Raw genomic sequence first — 22,419 nt, forward strand, 5'->3', positions numbered from 1 at the left:
TAGCACATGATTAGCAAGTGCAGAACCCTGGGTTCAATCCTCATTATCAAAATAATAAATTAGAAGAAAATATTATTTTTGTTACTTGGGGGTTCTCCCCACCTAAAGAGAAAATTACTAAATTTTTTAAAGGGTGAAGGAGCTATTTTAGGAGGTACTGTATGCCCCCCACCCACACATACACTTTTTAAGTACTAGGGATTAAACCCAGGGAATTGTACATCTGGGCAAGCACTATAACATTGAGCCACATCCCCAGCCCATCCGACCTTCCTTATGATCACTTATAAATGTTAAGAAGACCCATTTAATAGCCAAGTATATAATAATACCTTCAACAAGCTAGGCACTCAGGGAAGATAAGCAAACATTTGTTCTCAGTGCTCACAGAGTTTATACATCAGACAAAAATCTTTTTGAATTATGCCAGATTACAAAAGCTGCTAAACAAGGAATTTGGCCAAGAACATATTCTGGAGCACTAAACAGGTTACAACTTGGGTATTAATTAGCATGTGGTTCACACCCAGAAAAGAGACTTCTCTCAGTCACAGTACAAAAGTCAGTCTTCTGCGAGGACAAAGCAGGAGCACTGGCCCCAAACACCCTATTTTCCCCAAGAAAGGACAGGAGAACAATAAAACGGAAAAGGCTGGCTTTTTCATTACCTTCAGCAGACACTCACCATCAAAAGGAAAATCACAGATGAGCCGGCCTGGATCATAGTAGCTGGAAATCTCTAAGAACATGAGCAGCTTTTGCCGGTATTCTCCCAGCTCACCCAGTTCCTCTCCAGCAGGGACTGGGGTTTTGCCTTTAAAGGAAACCAGGTTCAATGTGAAAGGGTATTGCTGTCAGGTACCAATGTAGGATCATCAAGAAAAATGAGGGGGATGGGGCTCAATGACGCCACCACATGATCAGAAAGGACTCTGGTAATTTCCGTGTGGAGTTCTTTTACTTTATGGTCTCTGGTATCCCAAAACATTGGTTTTAGGTTATTTAAAAAAAAAAAAAAAAAAAAAAAAAAGCAGGCTGAGGAGAGAAACATGGGTAGGCCAACCTGTTTCTTCTCAGCATAGCTGTCATCTTGCAGACAAATCTGTTCCTTCTGCCCTCCCCCACGTATGACTCCCAGAGATGCCCAGACCCAGACAAGGGCTTGAGGTCTCACGTGCTGGGTCTGGGTCACTTAGCACCCATGGCTCCTCTAAGGGACTTCCTGCAGATTGGGCAGAGAACAGTGAAGTGAAATCTGCTTCGCCTCACCACACATGGTGCCCAGGTCTGTTTTTGCTTAAAGGCCTGGGACCAACCAGCTTTCAAAAGTTACTGATACCTGCAGGGAAGGACAGGAGGTACTCCTTCATCAGACCTTGCACCTTCTCACAGTACAGCTGGATTAGGCAGTTGTGGAATCGAGAGCCTGTCTCCTCCCAAACATGGATGATGTGTTCCTGAGACGAGAGATAGGTCTGTTTGGTTGGTACTCTCTGTACTGCGACTGTTCTCCCAGGCTCCCTCTCACTTTTAAAGGTCAACAGGTGCATATTATCCCTTAATTAAACTGCAAAGATTACCAAGTGATAGCTCTTCTAAAACCACCAGGAACCCTCACAATGCAATCCAGCAAAATAAACCCAGGAATTGTTGTTTTTCAATTTCCAATTTAAACTACTTTAATTAGTTTTGCCCCACAATCCTTCACAATCTTGTATCAGCCTACATAATTAAAGTTAAATATTTGCATTTCAGTACTTACCTTGATTGTCTTATGGCCACAGCTGTGTTTGGTTGTATAAATATGATTTTAGCTGTTTTTCTAAAACATCAATCTTTCACCACTCTGTACTTTATTTTGATTTAGAAGGTACCACCCTAAGTAGCATTTTCAGCTTGGTCTCATGAGATATCTCTTCAAAGGAAATTAACATAACCCATTTCCTTACATTTCCACCAAGCCCCAAGTGACAAAAAACCCAAATCTGAACTGCCTGGTAATTGAAGCATGTAATCTTGGATCCTAGGCTTAAAAACTCTTTAGTGTAGACTGAAAAGTATCTTACCAGATATGGAATAGCCAGACCCTTAAAATTCTCTATTAAGAAGCCAAGCACTCGATCTCGTGGCAGAGACTCCACCTCTGGGAGATCTTCAGTAAAAATCTGTCAGAATAAACCTGAGTTGTAGCAGCAGAATCATTTCACTGCAGTTCCACCAAACTGTGTACAAGTATAGAAATGAAAAAGACTTTTGGAGGAGAAGGGTGTACAAGAAGACATCTGTAGCTGGTTATTGTGTGGCAAGACTAGGTTGTAGGTTTCCTGATTTGGAGACAAAGCTCCTTCTATTACTGTGCACTGTGGTCTCCTGCATCCCAACCTGCACTGTCAAGCCCCAAAGAAATGGCATGAACCCATCCTCCCCATTGCATCCACTGCTGTCCCAGGAATAATCAGGATCAAACATGGCATCAGATAAATTCCAGGGGCTCTGTGACCTACCTTCAGGCCATCTTCCGGGAAGTCTCTCAGCACCCACACTGAGTAGGAAAAAATCAAATGCAGGTTTTCTGTGCCTGGAGGGTAAAGTAAGATTTATCAGTAGTTGACAATAGTAAGACTGATTCATCCAATGGGAATGGGAGGCAGGTGTGCAGGTAGCCCAAAATTGATCTTACAAAGATAACTCTTTTCAAATACCACTCAAGGCTGTTTGGGCATCCTGTGCTAGCCAAACGCCAAGGGGGCTGTCACAGTTGGACCACAGAGGGATTTATGCCAAGTGGAGGAATGAAGCTGAGTGAACATAAGGGAGGGAAGAGACCAATCAGCCAGACTCAGAAATGGAGGGAGACCAGGCCCTATAAACAATAGTCATTTCCCACTATCTTCAAAAGGTCTACTCACCCAGGTGCTGCAGATACTGCACTGTCCTCTCATGGCCTTTTAGAGGGGAGTTTGCTTTCTTGGACTGGTCCACCAGCACCTGCAGAGCTAGCCACAAAGCCCAAAAACAAGATCATAAGCTTCTTCCCCAGGAGAGATTCATCACACCTCAGGTTTCCCACCAGCATACAAGACACCCCCCAGCAGGGAAGAAGCCAGTCCTCCCATCACCTTTCTCATGGAGCCCCTTCTTCTCATACAGGATTATCAGTTCACTGTACTTATGAGCCTTCTTCAGCACATGCTCACTCTCCTCAATGTGGCAGTGATTGTTCTCCAGGCGCAGCAAGGGGGCCACCAGGGCCACGTTTGTCTGCAGGGGGAGCAGGACTTCAGTGGAAACTGCTTCCTGGAGAGCCTTCAGGAAGGCCCTTCCCTAGCCTAGGCCTATTTCAGGCTGAAAGGCCAGGGATGTAACACGAGCACAAGAAAGCAAACAATCCTTTTATAGGATGACAGATAGTAGCTTTTAGAACATTTATGTCCTTCTGCACAACACCACAATATTCTGGGTTTGGGAAAAAAAGGACACTTTTAAAAAATATACCTTTGTTTTATCTATTTATCTTCATGTGGTTCTGAGGACTGAACCCAGTGCCTCAGGTGTGCTAGGCAAGCACTTTACCACTAAGCTGCAACCCCAGCCCAAAAGAGGTCACTATTGAGGAATTACTGTAGTCATAATCTCAATCTTACTAGGGGAAAAAAAAAAGACCATTTTAAGATTCTGGAACAAAATCTTGCCTTATCCTCTTAATTCCAGGACACTCATAAGCATCATCAAAGACTTTGTTCTTATTAGTGGTAAGTCACCTAAGATATAGAGCTCCTTTCCACAACCCAAATTCCAGAGCAAGGGTACCCAAGTGTTTGGGCAACTCACGTGGAGGTAGCACTTGAGCAGGGTGGTGTCAATGATTTGCAGCAGCTTCTTCTTGGATTTGATGGTGGGAGTGCCTTCCATGAGTGGGGAGGTGCTAGACTGATGATCAGAGTCATTCAGCTTCTTTACCAACTGACTTCGTTTCTACAAAGGTCAAAAATGTGGGGTCAAGGCCAGCTTTATACCTTGCTTCAAAACCTAAGTTATTAAATAACTCTGAATATCTCCAAATCAGCTCATGTCTATTAACCCTGATCTCACATTATGACTCTAATCTCAATTATCAAGGGTCATATGATGAGTGCCAAATTCCCACAGTTATAATAAAAATAGCAACAATTATCTATTAGTGTTTGCCTAGTCTAAAACTTCTATAAGTGGAATCATCCAGCTTGCATTCTTTTGTATCTGGCTAAGCTCATGGTCTTGTATGCTTTGGTATCTCTCTGGCGTATTACTGGTGTCAGTTTACTTCATGTATTTCCAATGTCAGTGAAAAAGGCCAGGGAAGAACATGTGCTCAGATTTCTAAAGATAAATCATTGGCAGTAGAGGGCCTTCTGTAGCACCTTAGACTTTGGGAAACACTATGTCCCAGGAACTCTTTTCCACTTGGCACAGGGTTGTGCAATATGCACACTGAGGCAAGTTGGTGTGCTCCCTATAGGCTTGCAGTCATAGCTGGGTTCCCTGAGAGCCCAGTGTCAAGGAAGTGCAAAGGCTAAGCATGCCTAATTAGACCTGAAGATACTCATTGATCAAGAAGCAGAGAATAGAAGGCAACACTGCAATTTTTCTAACACTTCTCCATGTACACTGGAAGACCCCTTACAAAGGTGTGCAGGACATTTAACAGGAAAAAATATAAGGTCTTCAACACTGAATGGATGCACAGGAAATAAATAATAACTTTTTGTGACAAATTGTGGGTTAGGAGGCTTTAAGGGAGATGTTCATTTTAGTATCGACTTCAAAATTTCACTTACCTGTCTGTAATAGTAAATTGAAATAAAAATTAATCTAAACATCTCCCAAAACACATGTTACAGAAGACTATTAATAAGAAAGGACTACCCCAATATATGGCTAAATTTTAAAAAGTAAGCTACAAAACAGAATATATAGTTTGATATCCATTTGTAATAAATAAGCAAAAGCTAATTCATATATATGTATAAAACCCAAAGGGCAACATTAAAATGTTAGTTACTTATCTCAGGGAGTGGAGATATAGGTGATTTGTATTTCTGTTTTGTACTTTTCTGTGTGTGTTCTTAAGTATTCTGCACAGAGAAAGCATTTTACCCATAATTATGTATGGTATCAAAGTTCATTTTAAAAACTTAATTTTCTTCCAACAATTAAAATTTATCCTTTTTAGTCCCTATAATGGTTTAGTTTGAATTCACTAGAAATTGTGTGTGTTCCCTGGTATCATGACTTGGCAAAAAAGAACCCAATGGTACTATTAAGTTGGGAGAAGTAGCAGAAGAAACAGTGCCTCACATAGACCTCAAAAGCACCCATTTACAGAACACCTGTAGCATTATCAAAGACTCTCAAATCCCCATCATTGAGAAATAGAAATTAAAAATTCCAGGTGAATGCTTCCATATACCTCTGTGTTTTACTTACCTGTGTCAGGTAGTCAATCAGGGCTAAGTGAGCTTTCTCTAATTCAGCGCCAGACAACACAGGCAATGGGTTAGGATACTGCAATTGCTTCCTGTAGTCTGTGGGCAGCAGATCCGGATACAGGCCCATGACGTGGGTGGGATCTACAAGGAAGGTAAATGTGATTCTTTTGGGAAGGAGACCAACAATTTAAGGATAAAACAAAACCATTACTATAACAAAATAAATTGCAGACTGATTTTTTTTGGGGGGAGGGGGGTGGTACTGGGGATTAAACTCAGGAACACTCGACCACTGAGCCATATCTCCACCCTATTTTGTATTTTTTATTTAGAGACAGGTTCTCCCTGAGTTGCTTAGCACCTAGCCATTGCTGAGGCTGGCTTTGAACTCGTGATCCTCTTGTCTCAGCCTACTGAGCCACTGGGATTACAGGTGTGCACCACTGCACCCGGCTTCCATACTGATTTTTAAAAGGAGAATGACTCTAAGTTCAGAAAAACTCAATGAATTTATGATCTGTGGACTTTATGTGTATTTCACTAAATGCCACAAAAATGGCATGACTCTATCTTTTAAGACACAGATATGTACACAGAATTAAGCAATAAATATTTATCAATTCCTTAAAAGTAGAGGATAAAAAGCTTCCAAGGAAAAACCAGTGATATTTTAAAAAGATCAAGATTTAATAATAAAAATTTTATATGTCAAAAAAATGAATATTAGTTAAAAAGAAATACCCAGCTAGGGTTGTAACTCAGTGGTAGAGTGCTTGCCTAGCATGTGTGAGACACTGGATTCAATCCTCAGCACCACATAAAAAGAAAATAAAGATACTGTGTCTACCTATAACTAAAAAGTATATCTATGTATAAAAAAAGAAATACCCAGATAAAAGGTCAGGAAATATATTTGTGTTATATATGGCAAGAGGTTAGTATGTTTATTATATAAACAAATTTGCATAATTTGGTAATAAAAATGCAAGGTTTCATTTGATAAATGGGCCAAAGAACTGAGAAGGGAAAAATAAGTGGGGAAATGTTCTGCTACATTAAGAATCTAATTATTTTACTTTATTTTTAAAGAGAGAGAGAGAGAGAGAAAGAATTTTTTAATATTTATTTTTTAGTTTTCGGCGGACACATCTTTGTATGTGGTGCTGAGGATCGAACCTGGGCCGCACGCTTGCCAGGTGAGCGCGCTACTGCTTGAGCCACATCCCCAGCCCAAGAATCTAATTATTAAAGAGGTGACTTTCTCTTTTTTGCTCCCTACAATTTATTGTAATCTCACAAATGCTTTATGGGTATCTATAACAGCAAAATGCTGCAAACAGCCACATATCCCCTCACCTACTACTGGGTGATTTACATATAGTAATAACACTGCATAATAATTTATAGTACTTGCATATAGTAATAACACTGCATAATAATGCAAACATACAGTAATTAATACTGTGGAACACTATGTTGTTTATGGACAATTGGCACTTAGCATCTATTTTTCCTTTTCTATGTTCCTTCCTGCCAATGAATGCCATAAAGCGGAAAATGACTTTCCTAAAGCTCCCTTGCAGTCGGTGTAATGAATGAAAATCTGGTTCTACCAATGAGAAGCATTATGTGTGAGTGTTGCAACTGGAAGTGAGATGAAGTCCTTCTTTGTACCAAGCTGCTGGTTCATTAGTGTTTGGCAGCCAGACTCAGCACAGTTCACTGTCTAGTAGCTATGTCATCATGTAGAGGCACCTGCCCAGATGCAGCTGTCTTTAGTTTGCTGTGTGGTAACAGAAGCCGTTGTGTGGCTTCAGCAGTGGAAGCAGCAGCAACTGGCTGAGCTCTGAATTACGGAATGTGCCCAGGAAATTAATGTCCAGTAGTGCATACTGGTTCTTTGCTTTTTTTTTTTTTTTTTTGATTCATCCAACAATCTGTGTATGAGTGTATTAAAATATATATAACTTTTATTATTTTAATCATTTATAATTATACAGTTCAATGATACTAAATATATTCATATTTTGGGCAACCTTCACTGCTATCCACTTCCAGAACTTTTCCATCATCACAAACTTAAACTCTGTACCCAATAAACAATCACTCCCCATTGGCTCATTTGAAGGAAGGATGACAGACATCAATTTCAGTTTGCCCAACACCTTTCTTAACAGCACTTTATATCCTTTTGGAGAGCTCCCTCTTCCACACTGTGTTTCATCTCAGTTGGAGAGGAGTCTTAGCCTTCAAAAGAGAAGGGCCAAAACACCATCAACAGCCCTAGTACATTCTGGAAGTGGGACCAGGACCTATTCCTAGCCAATGAGATCCCCAATTTTGAGAAAGAAAAGCAAAATGACAAGCAATATGGCACACACCAACACATATCCCATCCCACATGTTCCTCTTGTGCAACAAGATACTCCTCCATCAAAGGTGGTGTCTGTGTCACCTTGAAACTGGATGGACCCTTGTAAATCAAAAGATAGCAGAAGCAACTGTCATAAATGGCACTGAAGCTTTCGCCTGGGTCTCTGAAACCACTCCCTGTGGGAAAAGCCAGCTGCTATGCATGAAGATATTCAGGCAGCTCTGTGGAGAGAACCATGTGAACAAGAACTGAGGCCCAAGCCCCAGCCAACATCCAACTGTAACCACAAGAGACCTGCAGCAAGAACTATTTGGCTGAACCCTTCCCAAATTCCTGACCAAGAGAAAGAGAGAGAGAGGGGCGGGGAAGTGGGGTGGAGATAGAGGAGGGGAGATAGAGAGCGAGAGAGGGGCTGTTGGGGGAGAAAGAGAGAGAACAGATGTTTGTTGTTTTGAGCTATTAAGTTTTAGGGTGACTTGTACAACATTAGATAGCTGATGCATTGGTAGGGGGCAATTTTCAGTGAGGATAACACAAAGGAGGATGTGGTAATGATAATAGTATAGGAAGTGGCTATGCCAGAGCAAGACTGCCTAACCTGTCCTGGCTACAAAGTGATTATTGTTCTGTTTCCTGCTTCCTATTTCAATGCCATCCTTTTTTTTTTTTTTTTTTTTTTTTTGGTACCAGGGATTTAACCCTGGAGTGTTTAACCATTGAGACCCATTCCCAGTCCTTTTTTATTTTGAGAAATAAAAACTTGTTAAGTTGCTGCAGCTGGCTTGAACCTGTGATTCTCTTACCTTAGCCTACCAAGTCACTGGGATTATAGGAGTTTACCACTGCATCTAGCCCTGCCTATTTTTTTTTTTTTTTTTTTTTTGAGTAGGGTACCAAGGATTGAACTCAAGGGCACTTGGCCACTGAGCCACAACCCAGCCCTATTTTGTATTTCCTTTAGAGACAGGGTCTCATTGAGTTGCTTAGTGCCTCACCATTGCTGAGGCTGGCTTTGAACTTGCGATCCTCCTGTCTCAGTCCCCCAAGGCACTGGGACCTGCCTATTCTTAAGCCTTGTGTCCTATCACCTTTATGGTTCCCTCTAATTGTCACCCCCCTAATATTCCAATAAACCCTCTTACTTTGTCAGATTATGCTAACATTATTCAGACTTGAGTCATTATTAATTACAACCAAGAACCTGAACTCATACAAGGAGTTATCACAGGGCATTATTAACCAGTCTTGGAAGATAGTGAGGAAAAGTCAAAGCAAAGATGAGGAAGGAGAAGATAATAATATGGTAGAGAAGAAAACTAAGTATATATGGATTATATATGAATTGATCCAAATTAAGCAAAAATGGAACATACAGAAATGAAAAGATTTGGGTTTTTTCTTTCTTTTTTTTTTTTTTTTGAGGTGGGGAGGGATACTGGTGATTGAACCCCAGGGGTGCTTTACTACTGAGCTACTTCTCCAGGCCTTTTTTGTTTTGTTTTGTTTTTTAATTTTAAGGCAGGGTCTCACCAAGTTGCTGAGGCTGGCCTTGAACTTGTACTCCTGCCTTAGCATTACCACTGCCAGTTGCTGGGATTATAGGTGTGTGCCACCATGGCCAGGCCATTATACACCTTTTATAGAGGAGAAATTAAAGCACAGAAAGGTCCAGTAGTTCTGCCTAAGCTCCTGGAGAGATCTTAGGACACTAAGAAAAGGGAGGACTTCACAGCACCTTCCTATGTTGGCTCTCAAAAATGAACTACTATTTAACCCAGGGACTTTTGTCTAGAAGAACATTCAATAAACACCAGATGATCACATACACATTTGGTGAATTGAATGACTCTCTTACCTTTCTATAAAGGTGAGGGTAAATCATTCTGGAACATTAGAAGGCTGTATTTATGGATGAGACCATTTTCATAAGATTAGGACTGTGAAAATGTAACCGACACGCCACATACAGGATCTTGTTATACATGCAGATCAAAAGTCTGGTACCCCTATTCTTTCCAGTTTCCATTCTCTCTGTAGTTCCTATCTCAATGCCACACCCACTTGTTACCTGTGCCAAGTTTAGCAAAGACCTGCATGGACTCATCAAAGCGTTTCTGGCAGAAGAGGTTGAAGGCATACAAGTTCTTGATGTGATGGATTTGTTGCTGCTTTTCACTGTCAGAATCATCTTTCATTTCCTAATAAAAGCATAGAAAAAGTGAGAGCTAACTTATTCAACAAGTATTTTTTTAAAATATTTATTTTTTAGTTATAGTTGGACACAATACTTTTTATTTATTTATTTTTACGTGGTGCTGAGGATTGAATCCAGGGCCTCACACATGTTAGGCGAGTGCTCTACCACTGAGCCACAACCCCAGTCCCTTAACAAATATTTTTCAGTACAATCTAAGTGAGACAATATCATAGAAACCACAAGTGCCAAAGTGTACAAGAAAAAAATCTGGCATCTACCCTCCCTGACTGCCCTGACAGTCTAACTACAAGTACCTATGCAAATAAAACACATCAGGGTTTCTACAAAATGCCAAACCATTATTCCTGAAAACTGTCAAGGTCATGAGAGACCAGGAAAGTTGAAGAAACTGTCAAAGGCCAGAGGACACTAGGGACAATTAAATGCAAAGTGATTTACAGATTTGATTCTGGAACAGAAAAGAGAACATTAAATTAAAAAAACTGGCCAAATCTGAATAAATTCTAGTGTTTAATTTAAAAACAAAAAAATAGGGTAAGAATGATGACAGAAACATGTGGGAGAGGTACCTAATGCAGTCTGAGTTGTAACTGAGATATGAAGGATGAGTTGTAGTTAGTTAGCCAAGTACAGCTGGGAAGGTGACACAAGGAAATGGAAGACAAATGTGTGCTCCTGGCAAAGTAGAATGCATGAGGCCCTAAAATAACAGAGAGCACTGTGCAAGGGCTTAAAGTGACAGTAAGAGCACAGGGTGCTCAAGAAATAAGAGACATCTGGCATGGCCAACACATTTGGCAAAGGTCCTAATCACAGCAAAATCTTAATAAATAGGGCTATTATCAACTTTGTTTTCCCCTGATAACCTTTCCCTCCTTATATCTTTTTAAACCAATCTTTACTAAATTTATTTTCTTTCTTAAAAATGTCTCTCAATTTCCTCCTTCCCTTCTCTGCCTCTTCTTTTCCCCTCCCCTTTTCATTCCCTCCCTATTGCCATCTCAGTTCAACCACTGTCAGCATGTTGCTGAACCTGGTTCAAGTTCTCCTGCTTGGTGCTTCAAAGACTTCCAAAACCTGGCACTGGCCTCCTTATTGAGTTTATTTTCAATCATCTGCTCCAGTTAGTACAGACTATGAATGTTCTAGAAATGCATGAAACTTCCTTTCACTTTTTTAAACTTTCTCTGATTTTCAATGCTGTTTCCTGCTTCTGATCCTAATCTTACCTATACTTAAAAGACCAACTCAATCATCTGTCTTCAGATGCCTTTCCCAGCCCACAGTGAACTATCCCTAAAATTTCACTTCATTTTGTCAATACCAAAGTTTAGTATAAAATTGCCCTCTGGAAATTTCATGCATATTCTCTATTTAAATAAATATAGGTTCTCTCAAGACTAAAATGATGCCAACCAATCTTCTTTTGTCATACAAGCAGTACATAGTAATTTGAGGCTAGAAAAGAGGAGAAACATGGGAACCTACTTTCATCTTCTTGTGTGCAACTTTATTTTACTTTTTATAGTGCTGGGACTCTAACCTAGGGCCCTGTCCATGCTGGGTAAGTGCTCTACTACTGAACTACACCCCCAGCTCCAACTTCTAGATTGTCTACTGCACAAGGCACAAGGCAGATAACTGAAAAATTCTAAGCTCTTTCTGTCAAAAAAAAAAAAAAAAGACACTAAAAAGAGTTATGTACTGCATATCCTTTTGTAAAGTTTATAATCTAAGTATGTTATTCATTTATGTTGAATCACAAGTAAAAGATTCAACAAAGTTTTAAGGTTTGGTATTAGGGATTAAATCCAAGAGATGCTTTAGCAGTGAGCTAAATGCTAAATCCCCAGACATTTTGAAATTTTTAATTTTGAGATAGGGTCTTGCTAAGTCGCTGAAAGTGTCTCTAAATCGTTGATGTGGGCTCTGAATTTGTGATCCTTCTGCCTTAGCCTCCTGAGTTGCTAAGATTACAGGCATGTACCATCCTGTCTGGCAACCAGACAGGGTGGTACATGCCTGTACCAGTCTTAAGACTGAGTTTCTATTTTAAATCCAGAACTTACACATACAAAATAAATGTTGTTCTTTAAAAGTAGCCACCATTGGGCTAGGATTGTGGCTCAGTGGTAGAGTGCTTGCCTAGCAAGTGCCTTAGCACCACATAAAAATAAACTAAAAATATTGTGTGTCCACCTACAACTAAAAAATAAATATTAAAAAAAGTAGCCACCATAAGTGATTAAAACATATGTAATTTTGGGGGGCTGGAGTTGTGGCTCAGTGGTAGAATGCTCGCCTAGCATGTGTGAGGCGCTGGGTTCGATCCTCAGCACCACATAAAAAATTAATAAATAAAATAAAGATATTGTGTCCAACTACAACTAAAAAAATGAAAATAAAGTTTAAAAAAATCTAATTTTTAAAAAGTGGCCACTGCTTTCCATTTAGCAACAGTTTATAAGATAATCTAGAGATTAAATTCTATTACTATATTTTCATCAACATTTCTTTAAATTAGTACTGTCCAATTTAATAACTAGATTTGGCTCAGAATGACTTTTAGTTGTTTCTTGAAATCAAGTCCACCCACTATAGATGACAATCACCATCATCTACATAAGACAATTATGAGGATGTTTAAAAGAATAAGACACAGACTCTGAAGTTATTTCCAAAATGGTTTTTGGCAATAGAAGTATCACTGGCACGGTCACTGCTTTGCTGTCAACAACCTCCCACAACATATAGGAGAGTAGCTGCTTTGGTTTGAATTATGTATCTCATCAGAGGTTTGAATTTTGGAAACTTGGTCCCTAGGATGGTAGCACTGGGAAATGGTGTGTCCCTTTAAGAGGTGGGGACTGCTGGGAGGTTCTGTGGGTCACTAGGGGTATGAGATATTTCTCATGCAATCTCTTGGCAGCTCTTAAGACAGGGTTGTTATAAAAGGAGCAAGCCTGGACCCTCCTGGCTTGAGATATAATTGCTTGCTCCTGCATGGACTCCTTTCATCGTTATCCACACCAGAAGTAGGTTCAATCAATGGAAAACACTCACTAGAACCTTCACTATGCCATTTAGACTTTGAACCTCCCAGACTGTGAGTTAAATAAACTTTTTTTTCTTCATAAGTATCCTATGTTTATTATTTTGCTACAGTGATAATGATTATATTACCGTAATGATATTAATCAAGTAATAATTGTAAATAAAAGATATAGCCTAGTTGACAATAACTTGAAGTAGTTTCAGAATACCTAAAGAAGGTCTACTTATATAAACACAGGAGTTCACTGTTGAAAGGAATTTTGAGGTGAGGGGAGAATCTCAAGTTCGAAGCCAGCCTCAGCAATTTTAGTTGCTGTATTCATTGAGACTGTCATATCAAATTAACGACTGTTACTACACTTCAATGTTTGTATTTTTTTAAATTTTTCTTTCCATGCTTCCGTTCTTCCTTTTTTTCCCCCCTCAGTGTTGAGAATCTAAACCAGGGCCTTGCATTTGCCAGGCAATCACTCTACCACTGTCAGCAAAGGTGGATGCATTTTTTGTGCACCTCAGCGGTCTTTAATTCTATAAGATACTATTATTATTATTCACATTGATCCTATTATTATTATTGAAAAAGTAAAATCACTTAAGAATTACATAGTTATTTTAAGCACAAGTCAAACCCTGGATTGAAGGTCTCTGACTTTCACCTCTGTGCTTATTGTAGTAGTCCAAACTAAATATGAACATCAAATTCACCTAATTTCAAGAACAACGAGGAAGGCAGACTCATACCCCAATGTTAGGAGCAAGACTTACTGCGAGCTGCAGAGCCAATTCAAACTGCTTGTCCTGGAGAAGCTGTTGGATTTGAGTTGCCATAGGGACAGGAATGAGTCTCCAAACAAAATGATTGCTGGCCACATAGATAATGTTTGATCTGGAAGCAGGAGTTTAAGAATACGGTAACAGAGCATAGGCTTTATGATGACACAGGTGACTTTAAAGCTTTGGCATAATATGGCAACAACAGTAAAGAAATTCCTTACCCTCCTGAGGTAATGAAACGGGGCCTCTGCAATTCAATGCTCTGGACGAGAAGCCTTGGTTCAAAAGTTCGGATCTCCACATATCGAGGCAACACTGCGATGATATAAGGAGGCTGGTGCTCTACGCAAGAAAGAACATGTACTGGTCAAAGGCTTTAAGCTTATGGAGTGTTTCAATTGTCCATAGCAAGCTTCATTCATTCATTTTGTAATAGTGGGAAACAAACACAGGGCCAGGCAAGCACTCTATTGATTGTGCTACATCCCTAGCCTTCTAAGCTGCATTTAAATTATCTTTGAAAGAGTCCATTAGTCAAATACCAAGCCAGGATCCTACACTGCGATATAGGAAGGAAAAAAAATATTGCTTTGCCTAAGTGATGTTAAGAGAAATCTTCACAAAAAAATGCATCCACCTTCGCTGACAGTGACCTGATTCCACTCACACTGTTTCCCCTAAAGAACTGGATGAAAGCATCACTGGCATCTTTCTCATCAATCAGTCAGACTGACAAAAGTGGGATGCAGCTGCTCCTAACAGTGCATCAGTGGGAGAATCTGGTGATTAAAAACAAGTTGTACACTGTCTTGAAAAGGACAAGAGGAACGCAATTTCTTTTTTGCTCTGTCCATATTTCTAGTCAATGTTGTTTTTTCACAAAATTTTCACAGGGATCTGATGCAAAAATCCACTTTTGCAATTACAGTTTGAATGCTTTTGTCCCCTCTAACACTACGTGTGTTGGAAACTTAATCCCTGATGCCAATAGCATTGGGAGGTACAGCCTAATGAGAGGTGTTTAGGTCATGAGGGCTCAGCTCTCATAAATAGATTAATGCAGCTATAAAAAGGCCTCGTGGGAATAGGTTCTCTCTGCTCTTCTGTCATGTGCAGACACAGAGTTCGTACCTCTCTTGTCTTTTACCTTCCTTCCATGAAGCAAGAAGACCCTCACCAGATACCAGTCGTTGGTCCCTTGATCTGGGACTTCCAAGCCTTCAAAACTATGAGGAAATAAATTTCTGTTCTTTAAAAATTCCCCAGTCTGTGGTATTCTGTTATACCATCACAAATGGACTTAGACAATGTCTAACTGGTAGACAGAGAAAGAGCTGGACATAATTCTCAGTAAGGTTATTTACTTTCTATTTTTTATTATATATTTATGGTTATATATAGTTGGCTCATCCCAAAGTGTGGTTATTTTTTATTTAATATTTGCTGTGACTTATGAGTCTATTATCCAAAAAAACCACTTTTTTTGTGTTTTAAAGACAAGGTCTCGCTGGGCATGGTGGCACATGCCTATAATCCCAGCAATCTGGGATGCTGAGGCAGAAGAATCTCAAGTTCAAAGCCAGGCTCAGCAACTTGATGAGGCCTTAGGCAACTTAGTGAGACACTGTCTCAAAATAAAAAATAAAAATATAAAAAGGGCTGGGGATGTGGTTCAGTTTTAAGTGGCCCTGGATTCAATCCCCAGTACCAAATAAAAATAAAGAAAAGGGAGGGGGGACCTCTCTAGGTTGCCTGTTAGACAAGGCTGGCCTTATGCTTGTGATTCTCCTGACTCACCTCAAGAGTAGCTGTGAATATAGGCATGTGCCCCAAACACTTTCATTTTACTATCCATGACCCAAAATTTACCCTTGTTGATTCATGTAAATTCTTGGATTGCACTCTTTTTCTCCATTCTTCCTAATTTTTTAAGAATATCAGTTACCACATCCAAACCTTAAAGTGCCAAATGAAGCAGAATAATCCCTCAAAAGTGCTAAAAAAGAGTCATTATGTAAAAAAGTATAAAATCTCCCTTTCTTTGACAGGTTACATGGTAACAGAGATTGAACATAAATGGAGGGATTTAGTAAATAAGCAACACAGAACGTATCTTTTAAAATACAAAAATTCGAGACTCCAAGATGGCCACGAATAGAGTGCATCACACCCCATGTACGGCGTCACTGCGCAGGTGAATAACGAGTTAGAGCGACAAAAAGCTATGTTGTTAGGAATTTACAGCAAAATAGGGGTCCACCGAAACCTAGAGGAAGGATTTCCAGCACCGAGGACTGGTTATTGAATCTCTAACAGGAGCCAACTGTGCGACTGGAGTTCCAGGCTGACTGATCTGCTGCCCGTCGCGCGGCCCGCCCTGTGGCTACAGACGGCGGGGCATGGCTGAGAAGCGACCAGCAAGCAGAGAGAAACAGTGCTACGGATCCTGTGGAATCCTGCCGGCTGTGCCTTCACTGAGCTTCGGGCTGAGTTCGGGATTTGAGACAGGGAAGGAAGCGGTCCAGTTCTATCTCCCACAATGGAAAGTCCACCAAGGAAGCCAGCGGCCACCATCTTGGAGAGCTGACGTCATCACTGCCACTCTCCAACAGATGGCAACAATAAAACAGGTGTGTGTTATTCAGCCCACCTCCCATACAGTGGGGAATTCACATAAAATCTCTCCCAGGCTTTCCAGGGGAGGGATTATCAGAACGAGCCTGCATAGAGACACGGGGAAAGGTAGAGACACCTGACCTTCAACTCCCCCTCCCATCAGCCATGAAAACGAAACCTGTCTAGCCAGCCCTGGGGGAGGGACAAGCGGAAAAAATCAAAACAAAAGGGTGCTGGGGTTCCCAATAGCCACCCTCCACACCCAGTAAACTGCAGGCCCAGAGGACACTTTGAACTGCTGAGAGGCATCACACAGGGGAAGGCCAGGCTAGCAGGAGAAGCCAGGGGATGAGGCCAGGCCCTCGCGACTGGGCGGCTAGAGATTGCCCGCCCGCCTGCGACTGCACGCCCGCTGCCCGCGCGACTGGGCAGCTGGAGACCGCCTGCCGGCCGGCGACCACACACCCACTGCCCGCGCAACTGGGCGGCTGGAGACTGCCTGCCAGCCAGCAACCACCTGTGCGACTGGGCGGCTAGAGACCGCCCAGGCGACTGCCCGCGGCCCCCGTGACTGGGCAGCTGGAGACCGCCCGCATGCCGGCAACCGCTCAGCTAGACCCCAAGGTGCGGCTCAGTAGGTACGGCGCAGAGACTCTAGGAAGAGGTCTATAGCCAGGCCTTCATGAAGTAGCTAACCAGGAGCTGAAACCAACCAGAGACAGACCAGTCCCACCCCTCCCTTCAGACACCCCGGCAAGGAGCCGGGGACCGCCATAGCCGAGAGGTGACGTCACCGGAGTTCGACCGTCGGAACTCCTTCCCAGCGGAATCCACTTTAGCAGGCATAGTCTACCACCAAAAAGGAAAGACAACAGAGATATACAAAACCAAAACAAATATATAGGAGAGAACAAAAACACAGCAATCAAACAGAGCTGGAAAGTAACGTGAACAACATGAAAAAATAAGGGAAAAAAGGATTACAAACAATGCCGGACAACTTAAATCTACAGGAGGACCTAGAAGCATCAGAAACATGGATAGGGAAAGAACTCAAGGCATACCTAACTCAGATGGAACGGAATATTAGAGAAGACACGAGACAGCAAGTCCAAGTAATGAAAGTATATTTTGAAAATGAATTAAACAAACAAATTCAAATGGTAAAGAACGAGCTTTACCAGGAGATAGAGATCTTAAAAAAAATCAAACAGTAATCCTAGAAATGCAGGAAACTATAAACCAAATTAAAAACTCAAACGAGAATATTACAAATAGACTAGATCAAATAGAAGTCAGAACATCAGATAATGAAGACAAAGTTTATCAACTTGAAAAGAATATAGTCAACACAGAAAAGATGCTTAAATCTCACGAGCAATCAATTCAAGAGATATGGGATATCATAAAAAAACAAATTTGAGAGTCATCGGGATAGAAGAAGACATAGAGGTTCAAACCAAAGGAATGGACAACCTATTAAATGAAATAATTCTAGAAAACTTCCCAGAGATGAAAGATGGAATGGATTGCCAAATCTTGGAAGCCTACAGGACCCCAAACATTCAAAACCGTAATAGACCAACTCCAAGACATATACTTATGAAGATAGCCAACATACAGAACAAGGAGAGAATATTAAAAGCTATGAGAGAAAGGAGGCAGATTACATTCAGGGGTGAATCAATCAGGTTAACGACTGATTTTTTCATCACAGACTTTGAAAGCGAGAAGATCCTGGAACAATGTATTTCAAACGCTGAAAAATAATGGATTCCAACCAAGAATACTGTATCCAGCAAAATTAAGCTTCAGATCTGACAATAAAATTAAAATATTTCACGATAAACAAAAGCTAAAAGAATTCGCAGCCAGAAAACCAGCACTGCAAAGCATTTTGAGCAAAATACTACAAGAAGAGGAATTGAAAAATAGCGCCCAAAACTAACAGCGGGAGGTATCTCAGTAAAGGGGGAGGAAAATAACCAAAGGGTAAAAACTAGCCAAACTAAAATAAATAAATAAATAAACATGACTGGAAATACAAACCATATTTCAATTGTAACCTTAAATGTTAATGGCCTAAATTCACCAATCAAGAGACATAGGCTAGTAACCTGGATCAAAAAAACAAATCCAGAAGACTCATATGATAGGAAAAGACATACAAAGGCTGAAGGTGAAAGGTTGGGAAAAAATCATACCACTCACATGGCCCTCGGAAGCAAACAGGAGTGGCCATACTCACATCGAATAAAATCAACTTCAAACCTAAGTTAATCAAAAGGGATAAAGAAGAACACTATATACTGTTAAAAGGAAACATCCACCAACAAGACATAACAATTATCAATCTGTATGCTCCAAACAATGGTGCTGCAACGTTCATAAAACAAACTCTCCTCAAGTTCAAGAGTCAAATAGACCACAACACAATAATTATGGGTGACTTCAACACACCGTTCTTGCCATTAGACAGATCCTCTAGACAAAAGCTGAATAAAGAAACTATAGAACTCAATAGCACAATCAATAACCTAGACTTAACTGACATATATAGAATATATCAACCATCATCAAGTGGATACACTTCTTCTCAGCAGCACATGGATCCTACTCAAAGATAGACCATATATTAGGCCATAGGGCAAATCTTAGTAAATATAAAGCTGTGGAGATAATACCATGCACCATATCCTATCATAATGGAATGAAACTGGAAATCAATGATAAAAGAAGGAAGGAAAAATCCTACATCACATGGAAAATGAACAATATGTTACTGAATGATCAATGGGTTACAGAAGACATAAAGGAGGAGATAAAAAAATTCTTAGATATAAATGACAATACAGACACAACATACAAGAATCTATGGGACACAATGAAAGCAGTTTTAAGAGGGAAAGTCATTTCCTGGAGTTCTTTCCTCAAAAAAAGAAAAAACCAACAAATAAATAAACTCACACTACACCTCAAAACCCTAGAAAAGGAAGAGCAAAACAACAGCAAATGTAGTAGAAGACAAGAAATAATTAAAATCAGAGCAGAAATCAACAAAATTGAAACAAAAAAAACCATTGAAAAAATTGAAAAAATAAATAAGATCGACAGGCCCTTAGCCATGCTAACGAAGAGAAGAAGAGAGAGAACTCAAATTACTAACATACTGGATGAAAAAGGCAATATCACAACAGACACTACAGAAATACAGAAGATTATTAGAAAGTATTTTGAAACCCTATACTCCAATAAAATAGAAGATAGTGAAGATATCGATAAATTTCTTAAGTCATACGATCTGCCCAGATTGAGTCAGGAAGACACACACAATTTAAACAGACCAATAACAAAGGAAGAAATAGAAGAAGCCATCAAAAGACTACCAACCAAGAAAAGCCCTGGACCGGATGGGTATACAGTGGAGTTTTACAAAACCTTCAAAGAAGAATTAATACCAATTCTTTTCAAGCTATTTCAAGAAATAGAAAAAGAAGGAGCTCTTCCAAATTCATTCTATGAGGCCAACATCACCCTGATCCCGAAACCAGACAAAGACATTTCAAAGAAAGAAAACTACAGACCAATATCTCTAATGAACTTGGATGCAAAAATTCTCAATAAAATCCTGGCAAATCGAATACAAAAGCATATCAAAAAAATTGTGCACCATGATCAAGTAGGATTCATCCCTGGGATGCAAGGCTGGTTCAATATACAGAAATCAATAAATGCTATTCACCACATCAATAGACTTAAAGATAAGAACCATATGATCATCTCGATAGATACAGAAAAAGCATTCGACAAAGTACAGCATCCCTTTATGTTCAAAACACTAGAAAAACTAGGGATAACAGGAACTTACCTCAACATTGTAAAAGCTATATATGCTAAACCTCAGGCTAGCATCATCCTAAATGGAGAAAAACTGAAGGCATTCCCTCTAAAATCTGGAACAAGACAGGGATGCCCTCTCTCACCACTTCTATTCAATTTAGTTCTTGAAATACTAGCCAGAGTAATTAGACAAAAGAAATTAACGGCATAAAAATAGGAAAAGAAGAACTTAAATTATCACTATTTGCGGATGACATGATAATATATTTAACAGACCCAAAAGGGTCTACAAAGAAACTGCTAGAGTTAATAAATGAATTCAGCAAAGTGGCAGGATATAAAATCAACACGCATAAATCAAAGGCATTCCTGTATATCAGCAACAAAACTTCTGAAATGGAAATGAGGAAAACCACTCCATTCACAATATCCTCAAAGAAAATAAGATACTTGGGAATCAACCTAACAAAAGAGGTGAAAGATTTATACAATGAAAACTACAGAACCCTAAAGAGAGAGACAGAAGAAGATCTTAGAAGATGGAAAAATATACCCTGTTCATGGATAGGCAGAACTAACATCATCAAAATGGCGATATTACCAAAAGTTCTCTACAGGTTTAATGTGATGCCAATCAAAATCCCAATGGCATTTCTTGTAGAAATATATAAAGCAATCATGAAATTCATATGGAAAAACAAAAGACCCAGAATAGCAAAAGCAATTCTAAGCAGGAAGTGTGAATCTGGAGGTATAGCGATACCAGATTTCAAACTGTACTACAGAGCAATAGTAACAAAAACAGCATGGTACTGGTACCAAAACAGGCAAGTGGACCAATGGTACAGAATAGAGGACACAGAGACTAATCCACAAAGTTACAACTATCTTATATTTGATAAAGGGGCTAAAAGCATGCAATGGAGGAAGGATAGCATCTTCAACAAATGGTGCTGGGAAAACTGGAAATCCACATGCAACAAAATGAAACTGAATCTCTTTCTCTCGCCATGCACAAAAGTTAACTCAAAATGGATCAAGGAGCTAGATATCAAATCAGAGACACGGCATCTGATAGAAGAAAAAGTTGGCTATGATCTACATACTGTGGGGTCGGGCTCCAAATTCCTTAATAGGACGCCCAGAGCCCAAGAGTTAATAACAAGAATAAACAAATGGGACTTACTCAAACTAAAAAGTTTTTTCTCAGCAAGAGAAACAATAAGAGAGGTAAATAGGGAGCCTACATCCTAGGAACAAATCTTTACCCCTCACACTTCAGATAGAGCCCTAATATCCAGAATATACAAAGAACTCAAAAAATTAAACAATAAGATAACAAATAACCCAATCAACAAATGGGCCAAGGACCTGAACAGAAACTTGTCAAAGGAGGACATACAATCAATCAACAAGTACATGAAAAAATGCTCACCATCTCTAGCAGAGACATGCAAATCAAGGTCACCCTAAGATACCATCTTACTCAAGTAAGATTGGCAGCCATTATGAAGTCAAACAACAATAAGTGCTGGCGAGGATGTGGGGAAAAGGGTACACTTGTACATTGCTGGTGGGACTGCAAATTGGTGAGGCCAATTTGGAAAGCAGTATGGAGATTCCTGGGAAAGCTGGGAATGGATCCACCATTTGACCCAACTATCGCCCTTCTCGGACTATTCCCTGAGGATCTTAAAAGAGCGTACTATAAGAATACTGCCACATCAATGATCATAGCAGCACAATTCACAATAGCTAGACTGTGGAACCAACCTAGATGCCCTTCAATAGATGAATGGATAAAAAAAAGTGGCATTTACACACAACGGAGTATTATGCAGCACTAAAAAATGATAAAATAATGGAATTTGCAGGGAAATGGATGGCATTAGAGCAGATTATGCTAAGCGAAGCTAGCCAATCCTTAAAAAACAAATGCCAAATGTCTTCCTTGATATAAAGAGAGCAACTAAGAACAGAACAGGGAGGAAAAGCATGAGGAAAAGATTAACATTAAACAGAGACGAGTGAGGGGAGAGAAAGGGAGAGAGAAGGGAAAGCATATGGAAATGGTA

At 40.0% G+C, this 22,419-nt stretch overlaps 1 protein-coding gene across 4 annotated transcripts in view; it reads right to left on the reverse strand.

Annotated features, from left to right (window-relative positions):
- The window catches only part of Vps39 (VPS39 subunit of HOPS complex), a 51,708-nt gene that overhangs the window by 5,153 nt on the left and 24,136 nt on the right, over positions 1–22,419 (reverse strand). For all 4 annotated transcript variants that reach the window (XM_026390589.2, XM_026390580.2, XM_077799571.1 and 1 more), the window contains 11 exons: positions 14,110–14,230; positions 13,880–14,000; positions 9,911–10,040; positions 5,467–5,609; positions 3,832–3,975; positions 3,120–3,261; positions 2,910–2,996; positions 2,505–2,578; positions 2,067–2,165; positions 1,340–1,457; positions 686–814 (listed from right to left, as the gene is read on the reverse strand). In XM_026390589.2, the coding sequence (XP_026246374.1) occupies positions 686–814; positions 1,340–1,457; positions 2,067–2,165; positions 2,505–2,578; positions 2,910–2,996; positions 3,120–3,261; positions 3,832–3,975; positions 5,467–5,609; positions 9,911–10,040; positions 13,880–14,000; positions 14,110–14,230 (1,308 nt within the window). The remainder of the gene's footprint in view (positions 1–685; positions 815–1,339; positions 1,458–2,066; positions 2,166–2,504; positions 2,579–2,909; positions 2,997–3,119; positions 3,262–3,831; positions 3,976–5,466; positions 5,610–9,910; positions 10,041–13,879; positions 14,001–14,109; positions 14,231–22,419) is intronic.

Source organism: Urocitellus parryii, chromosome 6 (genome assembly GCF_045843805.1).
Source record: "Urocitellus parryii isolate mUroPar1 chromosome 6, mUroPar1.hap1, whole genome shotgun sequence".
In the NCBI taxonomy this organism is placed as follows: domain Eukaryota; kingdom Metazoa; phylum Chordata; class Mammalia; order Rodentia; family Sciuridae; genus Urocitellus; species Urocitellus parryii.